The sequence below is a fragment of the Peromyscus eremicus genome, chromosome 23, assembly GCF_949786415.1.
Source record: "Peromyscus eremicus chromosome 23, PerEre_H2_v1, whole genome shotgun sequence".
In the NCBI taxonomy this organism is placed as follows: Eukaryota; Metazoa; Chordata; class Mammalia; order Rodentia; family Cricetidae; genus Peromyscus; species Peromyscus eremicus.
In genome coordinates, this window is record NC_081438.1 from 19274185 (window position 1) to 19286112 (window position 11928).

Genomic DNA, 11928 nt, shown 5'->3' on the forward strand with positions numbered 1-11928 from the left:
CCCAGAAGGTTTGAACTCTACTGGGAACAGCCATGTGCTCCAAAGAATTCATAATACTATTAGCCACTGCAAAACAGTATTGTACTTCAACGTTCTGAATCTGCGGGCATTAAAAACTAACTTATTTTTCCTAATTGTTGAGTTTATTGTAGAATTCTATGCTAAGCATCCATAGGTGCTAAAGCTTTGAGTGAGCGGAGCTTTCTCACGGCTCTGGTAGCACCCAGCCCGGCACATTTCATTCTGAATGTGAAGTATGTGCCTCCAACCGCAGGCCCTCAGCCTCCCCAGGGATCTTGAGTGTGGAGCCTTGTCCCAGCAGCTCGGCAGTGGCGGCAGCACAGCAGGAGAGTTATCAGGCAGCCTCGGCCTCGAGCACCTTTGACTCCTGGAGCTCTTTTGAGGGGAAACCTGGTAAACCGTCAAGGTGTCTGACTGCCCCCACCTCTGTAGCCTAGGGAAGGTCTGGGGAGGCACACCACCTAGACCGGCCCTGCTCATGGGCTCATGGGAGCCAGGGTGTGACCAGAACTTGATTCCTGAACAACTGTGTGTTGTTTTTATTGGGAGGGCGGAATTCATTGTGCTTGGAATGGTTCAATGAAGAACTTTTTCCAGTGGTGGAATCAAACTGCTCTCTTTACATTGTTTTTGAGTGGGTTGTCATGGAAACAGAACAAAGAGGAGTTTGGGTTTGGTAGGGTTTTTTTCCCCCTAAATTTCTGCTTATTGGAGATTTTCCTGAAATAGCAAATGGACGGAGAACTAAATTAGAAGTCTCAAGCCTTCATTGGGGAACCCTCTATTAAGGACCTCTACACCCACAAAGGGGGAGAGCGGTCTGAGGGTCTCTCTTGCCGTATGTGGAGTATATCCTAGCATGAATCAAACAAAGATTAACAGATGGTTTTGTGTCCATGAAACCTCCCGTCAACTTCAGGTAGTCAGTCTGTCATGAGGACGTCATGTTCTGAGCAGCTGCGGGGTTTGGGCTTCCTGCTGCCTCCTACCATATAGCCTGAGATGGGTGACAGGAGGAATGGCAAGGTGCAGCTGCAGGCCTTGGCCAGGGTCTCAGCGCCTTTCCCTGCCCGAGGGTAGGAGCAGCTTGAGTGAGCTGAAAGCTTCAGGCCGTGAGTGAGCACACGGCAGGGCAGGGAGGGGCAAGCGCGGCCTCCTGGAGCCCTGCGCCTTGCAGCAGCGCAGGCGTCGGGGGAGAGGTGCTCTGCCTCTGAGCTGGTTTCAGTAGGGCAGGGCCCACCTGAGCAGCTGGTATCTCAGACAGCGGCCTCTCTGGCCTCACGCTAGGGAGGTGCACACCACACAGACCAGGCCTCAGCCAAGAGCTGAAGTCCGCCTTGTTCTCTGTCTAGGTCACGCTCTCGGTCCCCAAGAAGGAGAGTGCACTCTCCTGAGAGACGACGGGAGGACAGGAGTGTCCCCACTGCCTACCGGATGAGCAGCAGCCCTGGAGCCAGCAGGAAACGGACCCGGTCCAGGTAGGCCACCCTCTCTCACAGGGACAAAAAACTATGTCTGAAGTCTTGGTGTCACCTGTGTGAAACAGTTGTAGGTAACTTCAGTGGTAATGTCTCCTCTGGGAGCCCAGGCTCACCTAGTGGTGGGTACTGTCTCTTGGGGCAGTGGGTCACCAGGAGCATGTGGGAATCCAGGGCACAGTTGTGTCCATGCCTTTGGAACCCTCACGTGGCTTCTGCTCTGGACCCTGTTTTTTCCTTAACAGTAGCCCAGGGACCTTGCTATCTCCTCTGGACCTGCCCCAGTCCCTCTGTAGGGACTGTTACCTGTCTGTAGGAAACAGAGGGGTCAATGCTGAGAACACTGAACTTCTTGTCTCAGTGTCCTGCTTTGTCTCCATAATGGCCACTGGAGACTGGGTGGTAGACAGTGTTGAGCAGGGCAGGGAGGAGGTCAGCCAACATGGGTATAGAGCAGAAGTCCCAGCCACTAAGTTTGGGCCTGGCCCCTGATAGCCAGGGATAGCCCTTGAACCCTGTAAGCCACAGCTTCCTGGCACTTCCACCTGGTGAAGCCCTAAGCTACCCTGGCCTCCCCTGGCACGCTGGGGCCCTGGCACTTTCTCTGGCTCATCTCTAACTTTGGAAAACCTCTCTACACTCTGGTGCCTGCTTCTGTTCCTGTGTTAATCACCTTTCTGTTTCTATAGCCCTGTTGCTTTGGGTCTGTGCTGGGGCAGTGAATTGTGGTAAGAGCACATATTAGGGACAAACCGTTCCGTCATGACCAGGAAGCAAAAAGGAAGGGCTGGGCCATGTTACCCTCTTCAGGGGCATGTCCCCAGGGACCTGCTAGGTTTCCACTAGGTTCCTCTCTATGGTCCTAGTCCCTCCCTGAAGCACCACTCTGGGGACCAGGTGTTTTGTGTGTAAGCCTTTGGGAGACGCTGGAAATCTAGACAGTAGCTGCAGTGGGTGTAGCACTCCATGGGAGCCATGTTCCCAGCATGGGTGCAGCCCTGGAGCACCCTCCGCTGGTTCTAACAGCCAGTGTCTCCTGGTGGATTTAATTCCCAAGTGGGCAGGAGTCATCAGACCTCTATCTGTCAGGGGACAAAAGAGCCAGAAAGGCCAGAATTTTTAGGAGACAGACCCTGGATTACAGGTGAACAGTATACATCTGGGGCCCCAGCTGTTGCCCACAATGCTAACCATAGGACATGAGCAGTGGCCACAGAATCCCCCCTCTGGAGGTGGCCTAAGGTGGAGCAGCACAGAGCGGCCTGTTAGCTAGCTGGTCATTGGGAAAAAGAGATCACTTTCTTTAACCTGAAACCAGCAGACAGGCTGGAAGGTGATGGGAGTTGGCAAAGGTTTCCAGTACAAGTTCACATTTATAAATCACATCCGGCCTTTATCATCCCACCAGCTATTGCAGCATGTAGAATTCATTCCTTAAGCAAGTGCTCTAACATTTGAAAATGCATCCTCACCTTTGGTGTATGTAAAGGGCATGGTCTAAAATTAATTCTTACAGCACAGGATCTCTCTTAACACAAGATTTCCTGCTTTGCCCTCAAATTAACCTTTGCGTTCAAAGGAGATGATGGGAGGTGGTGGTGGAGGGGCCGGTGTCTGCAGTGCGGGGGCAGCTATCCCCGTCTTGGGCATCAGGACCTTCTGCTGGAGCACTGTCATCCCAGAAGACAGGGAGAGGCCTCTCGGCCGAGCACTGCTCCAGGAGCAGCCACTGACTCTGCACAACTGCCAGCCACCGTGCTCTCCGCCCGCTGCCGCAGACCTGGGGCTGCTCCACTTGCCATCCAGCACCTTCTGTCCTTTGTCAGATGCTCTCCTCCACCCTTCCGTCTCAGCACATGGGTGGGGTCTGCTTTAGTCCAGTAGCCTGTGCTGATTCACTGATACTCGGATACGTCACCCAGATGGAGGGGCCTGCTGCTGCTCTCATACAGCACAATCTGAAGCAGTTTCCTCCAGACTGATTACCACCCGCTAATTAGGGTGGGGTTTTGTTAGTTTGTTTTATTTTTCAAAATTTCTCTGTGTAGCCCTGGAACTAGCTCTGTAGACTAGGCTGGCCTTGAACTCACAGATACCCGCTTGTCTCTGCCTCCCAAGTGCTGGGTAAAGGTGTGCACCACCCCACCCACTCACTAGGGGTTTCAACGTGTTACTGAGAGCACCCACACACATTCGGTCAGCAGCTCGCTTAGCTGCATGTCCTCTTATGTTTCCCTCTGTCTCTGTCCACTGCCCTTCCCATGGGTGTTAGAGTCCAGACCAGCGCTGCAGAAGGCCCACAGGCAGGATCATGGTGCTCATCCTTGGAAGGAACACCAAGTACTCTGGAGATGCATCCTTAGTGATGCTACACCTTGTCCCTCAGCTAGAGTTGCCTCTGCCTCCCTGAACAAACAAGTCACCTTCTAGGGGACCCTGGGAAAGCATGTGAACACTGTTCCAGCAGTCTTCTGCCATGTTAGTTGGTGATGGCAAGAATGGCTACTTTGTGGTCCTGTCTCTTCTTCTGTCATTAGCTGGCCCCTCCCTTGTTAGCACTGCTTTGGACATTGTTGACTGTACATTTTCCTATTACCTTATCCTGTCTGATTGTGACAGACTCCCAGAGCCTCCAAGCCAGTTGTCACATTGTTCTGACTCTGGCTGTGCTGTTCTTCAAACACAAGCCAGCTTCCCTGTACAAATGTCCAGGCTCTGCTGCCTGGCCTGCCCCAGCTCTGGGGCCCACCCTTTCTCTCTGTTACTCTTCCTTTCCATTTTATTTTTATTATTTGTGCATATGAGTGTTTTTATGCATGTATGTCTGTGCATCACGTGTGGTTGCCTGTGGAGGCCAGAAGAAAATTGAGGTTACAGACAGGTGTGAGCTGCCATGTGGGTGCTGCAAACGGAACCCAGGTCCTCTGGAAGAGCAGTCAGTGCTCTTAACCACTGACCCATCTCTCCAGCCCACCCCACTTCCTTTTAGTGAAGGTTTGGAAACCAGGATCTAAGCCTGCTGCACATTGTTAGTGAGATCCGGTAGACAGGGCTTGGCAATGCACACCTTTGGCCAGCCCTTCAGCACTCAGGTGGAGAAAGAAGAGTCAAGAGTTCAAGGTTATCCCCAGCTACATTAGTTCTTGAGACCCTCTCAAAAACAACACAACAAAATTGGCAAAGCATGAAAGCAAACAGCAGCATCAACACACGGCATGTGTGTGCATGGTGAATCGTGTTTCAGTAGAGTGCACAAGACGGCACCATAGTCACCAGGATGTCCTGCTTACTCTCCTGCACTAAGGAAGGAGTCAGTAGGAACGGCTTCTTGCCTTTGTGTTCCCTGTGTAGAGCACGGCATCTGGCCAAGCATCTGAAGTTAATGACTGAAGGTTCTCACCGTGTGTGAAGTGGTACTCATTCAAGGTGAACTTGGAAAATGTAGAGGATGTACGTTACAGTCCCCTCAACAACCAGGAAAACATAGCTGAAAAGCATGGGGGGGGGGGGGGGGGCTGGCAAGATCGCTCAGTGGGTAGAGGTTCCTGCTGCCAAGCCTGACATCCTGGGTTTATCTCTGAAACCCACATGGTGGAAAACAGAACTGACGCCCACAGTCTGTCCTCTGACCTCCACATGTGAGCCTTGGCACACATGCACACAAATGTGTGCACGTACACACAAAACAAGTAAATATAAATTTTTTTAATATTTATATGAGGTGAAGCCCAGGGGTCACTGGCAGACACCTCTAATTCCAGCACCCAGGAGGCAAAGGCAGCCTGGTCTCCATAGTTCTAGGACAGCCAGAGCTACATAATGAGACCCTGGCTCAAAAAAAAAAAAATATGTAAGTAAATGAACAAAAGCCAAGAGGCTATAAAACATTTAAAAACCCTTCATTCAAGAAAAAAAAGCTCAGGAAGAATAAGAAAACAAATGAGGGCAAGGGAAAGTTGATGGGTAAAATTTATGTGAAAAATTACTCTAAATGTAAGCGTGTCAGACAGATCTTGGACCTGTTTATAAAGTGGTTTGAGGGGACTTGGAGGCTTGGGCAGTGCTGGGGATGAACCCAAAGCCTCTCGAATGGCTAAACAAAGCACTCTACCATGGAGCTGTACCCCCCACCCTAAAGGAGACACTTTAGGGCCAGGGCTGTCTCTCTGAGGCAGGTGTTTTATCATCAGGATGTGATGTTCAAAATGTGTGCAAAATGGAACCATAACACTTCAGTCCTCGGAACAGAAACAGCAGCATAAAGTGCAGCAGACAGACAGACAGCAGAGACACAGCCACAGCTGGCAGCCCAAAGGCACACCTGCTTTTAAAATTGGCGCTCAACCCTGACCAGGACAGTCGTGCTCTGTGTCATAGCGTTATCCCTTACCACAGTACAGTGTGCCGCAGACCTGTATCAGTATGGGAAGCCCCAGGAAGTTGGTGGCATGCTTGCATGTCCCCTTGCTGAGAGAAGTTGTCATTGGAAGAGTCTGAAAGTGTGGCCTTTCTCCTGTGCAGGGGACCAGCTAGGAAGGAAGCCACTCTCCGTAATGTTCGCAGTATACTACAGAAGAGCAGATGTGTAGAAACAGGGTCCAGGTTATCTTAACAGTCTGGGGAAGAACAAATCAGAGGCAGTGCAGAAGCAGGAAGTGATCAAAGTGAGGTGAGGGGGACGTTTGCAAATAAACACAGCAGCCTAAGGAAGGAGACTGTGGAAAATGGTCAAAGAATTGGCCATTCTATGGTTAAATTAATCAGGCAGGAAAGGCCTGCAGACCTATAATGGATAATAAGGGAATTCTGACTCTCTGAGAGACGGACGGAGTCCCAGACTGACACAGGAGGACATCATTTGATCTGTTCCTTGTCTATTGGGAAAATCCAGTTTAGGAATTGGAATTTACAGTCTTAGGACCTGGCTTCCAGCTCCAGACCAGTTTTCCCTGTGAATCTAGAATGCAGGAATGATGAGGTAACCACTCAGGGACCTTCTCAGCAGGGAGAGGCAGCCACTTCCCACTCACCCCTAAGACCACGTGACTAATCCCTACGTCAGAAAGGATTCTGCACATTCGTGTTCACAGACCAGTACCCCGAGAAACATGAGCTGCACCTCAACCCTCTAGCAAACTGGACTGCCCATACCTGCTCTCCTCTGCAGTCTCTAGATCCAGCCCAACCCCAGCACACTTGCTAGGACTTCTGGGCAACTGGCAGACAAACTGAAACAATGGCAGTCAGAGAGGTAAGGTGGAAGAGTTTGACCTGGAGATACCCAGATCCTGGTAGACACCACAGTCAAGCTTTGCGGTAAAGCACTGAGCAGCATGCAGCATCCTTAAAGCCACACTGTGGCCTGACCTGTGGGTAGACCGCAGCACTGAGGCAGTCAACAGGAGCATCCTCTAGCGGAACCTGCTCAGCCCACTGGACCCTGGCATGAGAAAGAAGAACCTGCAGATGTTAGTTCTATTTCGGTCAGCTGTCGAAATGTAAGAGCCAGAACCAGAAAACAGAATGTGTGCCTGAGACTCCTTAAGATGTTTAAAAAACAAAACCAAAAAACCCTACTGTGTTGAGTAGACAGCCCTGTCAGTAAAGTACCTGCCACACAAACAGGAGAACCTGAGTTCCATCCCCTGGTGCCACACAGAAAAACAGATGTGTGGTACGTGCTTGTAATACCAGTATCAGGGAAACAGGCAGGCAGGCCTTGAACTCAGCAGGCAGAGTTCTACACAGTAAAAGACCCTGTCTCCAAAAAACCAAATGGATAGCAACTGAAGAAGGACGTCTGAGGTTGTCTTCCCACATGTGCGGACATACACACCCTCAAGAACACAAAAGAAGACCCTACCAATGGGAGGAAAGTGTAATAGTCAGTGTCATTAAAGTCAAAAGCCTGCTTCCAGAGGCAGTTACAAAACCAAGTGCTTGTTCTCCCAGTGAAAAAGACGCCCACAGTGCCTGTCTCTGAAGTCCATGTGAACATCGGAGGCCACCGACTTCACAGAGAACCACGTTAGCAGGGTTCACTCAGAAGGATGCTGAGCATTGGCAGTCAGGAGTAAGGGAGCCACAGCAGGTTTCCGCTGCCTGCTCACTGGCCTCACTTAGCATGGGCGGGCGAGGGTGCTCACCAGCCAGTCCTCCCAGCTGCAGGCCTGAGGCTGCCTCCTAAAAACAGCTTTAGTTTCTCACAAGGTTACAGTGCACCTGCTGGACTTCACAGCCGCTTTTCTCCCCAGAGTGCACTGGGGATGTTTAGGCCACAGAAGCAAGGAGGTGTGAGGTTAGCAGCTGCACGCAGGACAGTGCTACTGTTAGTGTAAGAGCATGTGGGACACACCCACGTTTACAGGTGACGTAGAAGCACTGCTGAGCCCCGCACAGTGGTGTGGGGCTTGGTTCCTCCAGAGCTGAGTGCGGAGGGTGAAATAGACTGAAGTACACCAAAGGGATGTTCCAGAACAACAGCCGCAGTGTTGTTTGGTCACTCAGCAACAGCACAGAGGACCCAGTTGCAAAGTGCACCTCAGCAGCTTCAGAAGAGAGCAAACTGCTTTCCTCCAGCAAAAGCTTGACTTCTTATGTGAGGTCAAACTGTTAAGATTAAATCAGGGCTTCTGAGATGGCTCAGCAAGGAAAGAGCTTTACTATGCAAGCCTGGCAGCCTGGATTTGATCGCCAGGACTTAGGAAAAGGTGGAAGAAGAGAGAACCATCTACAGAGTCATCCTCTGGCCTCCATACCTAGGCCTCTCTGGAGGGCAGAGGGCTGGGCCAGGTTGGGAAGGGCCTTTGTGTCTCTGTGAAAACCAGATGTCTTAGAGCTGGGTCCCTGGTGCCTGCACAAGAGAAGTGGGCGACGGTGACTTACCAGGGTTCCCATAAAATGGACACACTTAGAAAGATAGGGCCGAGCAGGGAGGCTGCCTGGTGGTGTCCTGCAGCCCAGAAGGGAGGAAAAAGCTCTAGGAGTCAATGGTAGATCTGCAGGGAGTAGATCTAAAAGAAGATACTGCATGTACCAAGTCTGTGTGTGTGTGTGTGTGTGTGTGTGTGTGTGTGTGTGTGTGTGTGTGCGCGCGCGCACACGCACACGCACCTGCCTACATCTGTACATGGTAGAAAGAGTAAGGCAATGCCAGAACCTTCAGAAGGAGTGGGACGGGGACTGGTGGCCTTGGCAGCCCTGTCCTGTGGTAGGAACAGGGCACTGGTCAGAGCTGAGCTCACTGTGTGCAGCAGACACATGCAGAGCAGGCCCAGGCTGCCTCCTCCTGAGTTATCATCAGATGAAGCGGGTATGTGCAGGATTTGGCTGATAATTTCCTATCTTTTGGCATGAATGAGAAAGCAGTATAGACTTTCCTACAGGGTGCCCTTGGTAGTTATCTTGGTATTTTCAATGCAAATAGATTGTTCATTGTACAGTAAATGCCAGACATTTCCCCAGGACTAAGCTTCCCCTATGGAGAGGCTTGCATCTGGATGGTTCTTTTAAAGCTCAGTACCCTGTGGATATACAGACTCTGTTGGCTGAAGGATTACAGCTGTCTAAGGCATGTACATGAGCTGGAAATATACTCAGTGGTAAAGTGCTTGCCTTGCACACACCAATCCTGGTGGTGCATCCTGTAATCCCAGAACTTGGAGATGCTACAGATGCTACAGAGCAAGTTCAAAGCCAGCCTGTACTATATGTCTCAAAAAGAACAAAAAAGCCCACGTGTGTGAAAGGGCCCTTGAAACAGACAAGTGCAGACTGCCCTCTTGTCACACTGCATGTGCCCTGACAAGAGCATTTCCCTTTCAGAAGTCCCCACGAGAAGAAGAAGAAGCGGCGATCACATTCTCGCACCAAGGCCAAGGCCCGGTCCCAGTCAACATCCCCGAGCAAGCAGGCAGCACAGCGTCCCTCAGCCCACTCGGTCCACTCGGCCAGCATCTCTCCTGTGGAGAGCCGAGGTTCTTCCCAGGAGCGTTCCAGGTAACCATGACCTCTGGGCGGCTCTCAGTGGGAAAAAAACAAGGCGGGGCAAGTGAGGCCTGGGCAGAACCCCCCACCATTGTTTCTCTGGGAATAGGGGACCACAAGTGACCTGAAGTGGGTGACCTCAGACAGGAACGTGTGGGAGCACCTCCTCCGAATCCATGCCTTCCCGGGCATTCAGATACCTTCTATGGGTAAAAGAGCTCCTGAGGCACCATGCAGAACTCAGTGGGTCTTGGTGACAAGCGGTCTCAGGAGGCTATCCCTGCTGGAAGTGCATCTAACAAACAATCAAGCCTTGAAGTCTGGGGAGTCGTGAGTCCAGAGCTGGCCATGCGGGGACAAAGTCTGCATTCTTTTTTTTTTTTTTTTTTTTTTTTTTTTAATTTTTTTTTTTTTTTTTTAAAGATTTATTTATTTATTATGTATACAGCATGTGTCCCTGTAGGCCAGAAGAGGGCACCAAATCTCATTACAGATGGTTGTGAGCCACCATGTGGTTGCTGGGAATTGAACTCAGGACCTCTGGAAGAGCAGTCAGTGCTCTTAACCTCTGAGCCATCTCTCCAGCCCCAAAGTCTGCATTCTTGATAGGAGCTTTTGTCAGCGTGAACAGGGCATACTCAGTTCCGACAGGTCCATGGCCACGCCGTGAGGGACACAGCTCACCTAAGAGCTCCACACCCTGAGGATGCCATCCCGAGTGAGTGTAGGAAGCCCCATCACTAGGACATGGGCAGCGTCCACATCTGCAGAAGGGCTGTAGTTCTGATCTTCCTGGCCTTCCTGATAGGTGCCTCCTTCATAGGCCTCGTCTTCCCAAGAGTTGCATAATGTCGATGTTAAAGTTCACTTTATAAAATGGGTATAAAAATGCACGTTCCTGGGATGGCAGGATGGCTCACTGGATAAAGTACGTATAGCACAAGCATGGGGACCTACAGTTGATCCTGCATCCATGTGAAGAGCAGGGCACAACATATGCACCTGCAGTTCCAGCAGGCTGAGGTGCAGACGGGAGGATCCAGTGCTGTCCAATCCATGAACAACAAGAGAATCCCTGCCTCAAAAAAGAGTGGAGAGCAGGAGAGGAAGACGCCCAACATCAACCTCTGCCCCACACGCACACACAACGCGTTTCTAAGCTTGTGGATATTTTAAAGTTAGGTCTGGAGTGTAGGGTGTGGGAACTAGCCTTCAGATTCGGGAGTGTGTCTGAACCTCCGCTTTTTCCTCTGCATTAGGGGGGTTTCTCAGGAAAAAGATGGCCAGATCTCCTCAGCAATCGTCTCCTCTGTGCAGAGCAAAATAACTCAGGTAAGATGGGAGTGCTCCTCTCCTCTTCATCTCTTACAATGGGGTCCCATTTTTGCTTTCTTTGTGCTAATTTTCCTTCTGCCCCTTGTTTCTCCAGTACTGACCCAGGTCAGAATCTTGGGCTGGTCACCTGTTGACTCAGGGGTTTGAGCCTTGCCACAACCAAGCAAAGCACTAAGTCAGAGCCCATGAGGCAGGGAAAGGGGAGGAATCACTTCCTGGGGAGCCTCGTCTTCCACAGGAAGTTCATGTCCTCCTGGGGTTACCATGCTGTGGACCCCGAGTCTTCCACAGGTGACTGACAGACACATCCTGGGCCCTGCATGTACCCGAAGGCCACCTGGGGTCCCAGCTGTGAGAGGTTTGTGACAAGACTAAGGGTTCCTATGGTCCCTGTGCAGCATGGATCGGGTCGACAGCGAGGCTGCTGGAGGCTGCTGGAGGCTGCCTCCTGTCCTCACCTTGTCTCCTTCCAAGACGGGTTAGCAGGAGGCTGAGATGTCCCTCTGTGTCTCCCCACAGGATCTCATGGCCAAAGTAAGAGCAATGCTCGCAGCTTCAAAAAACCTGCAAACCAGCGCGTCCTGAGATGGCAGCCGCGGAGCCCGCCCCAGGCAGAGCATCGTGCACGGCTGTGGCCACCGGTGCTGGGCTTCGGCTCAGAGAAACCACAGCCCAGGCAGAAGCTGAGCTTCAGGCTCTGTGCTGACTACGCACGCATGGCCGCCAGCTTCTCCAGCCCGACTCCCTGAGTCAGTCGGTGGCTTTTGTAAATTTTTGGTGACATTTTCCGTTTCAGATTTTTGACCAGCAGTCTCTTACCTGTATATTTGTAAATATATCATGTTTCTGTGAAAATGTATTATCAAATAAAACGGGAAGAAACACCTTTTCTAGCTAGCAGCTGGGGCGGCTTCTGCTTTTGATGTGTCTGCCACTTAATGTGGGGAAAATGGGACTTCCCTCCAGTGGTGGCTTCTCTCTCTCCAGCTGGGGAAGGGGAATGCTCTGAGGTAAACCACCTCTGTCCCCTGCGGGCCTCTGCCAGCACAGTCAGTCACGAGGTCGTCCGACGTTCTGGCTCTCAGCTGCCCCCAGGAAGATGCAGGTT

At 51.3% G+C, this 11928-nt stretch overlaps 1 protein-coding gene across 7 annotated transcripts in view; it reads left to right on the forward strand.

The window, feature by feature from the left end:
• The window catches only part of Sfswap (splicing factor SWAP), a 78721-nt gene extending 67001 nt beyond the window's left edge, over window positions 1-11720 (forward strand). For 4 of the 7 annotated variants that reach the window (XM_059249582.1, XM_059249583.1, XM_059249587.1 and 1 more), the window contains 4 exons: window positions 1374-1499; window positions 9324-9497; window positions 10745-10817; window positions 11340-11720. In XM_059249582.1, the coding sequence (XP_059105565.1) occupies window positions 1374-1499; window positions 9324-9497; window positions 10745-10817; window positions 11340-11405 (439 nt within the window). In that variant the 3' untranslated portion in view covers window positions 11406-11720. Of the gene's footprint in view, window positions 1-274; window positions 428-1373; window positions 1500-9323; window positions 9498-10744; window positions 10818-11339 lie in introns of all 7 variants that reach the window. The other 3 variants (XM_059249580.1, XM_059249581.1, XM_059249584.1) reach the window with 1 other exon arrangement.
• Window positions 11721-11928: the final 208 nt, after the last annotated feature.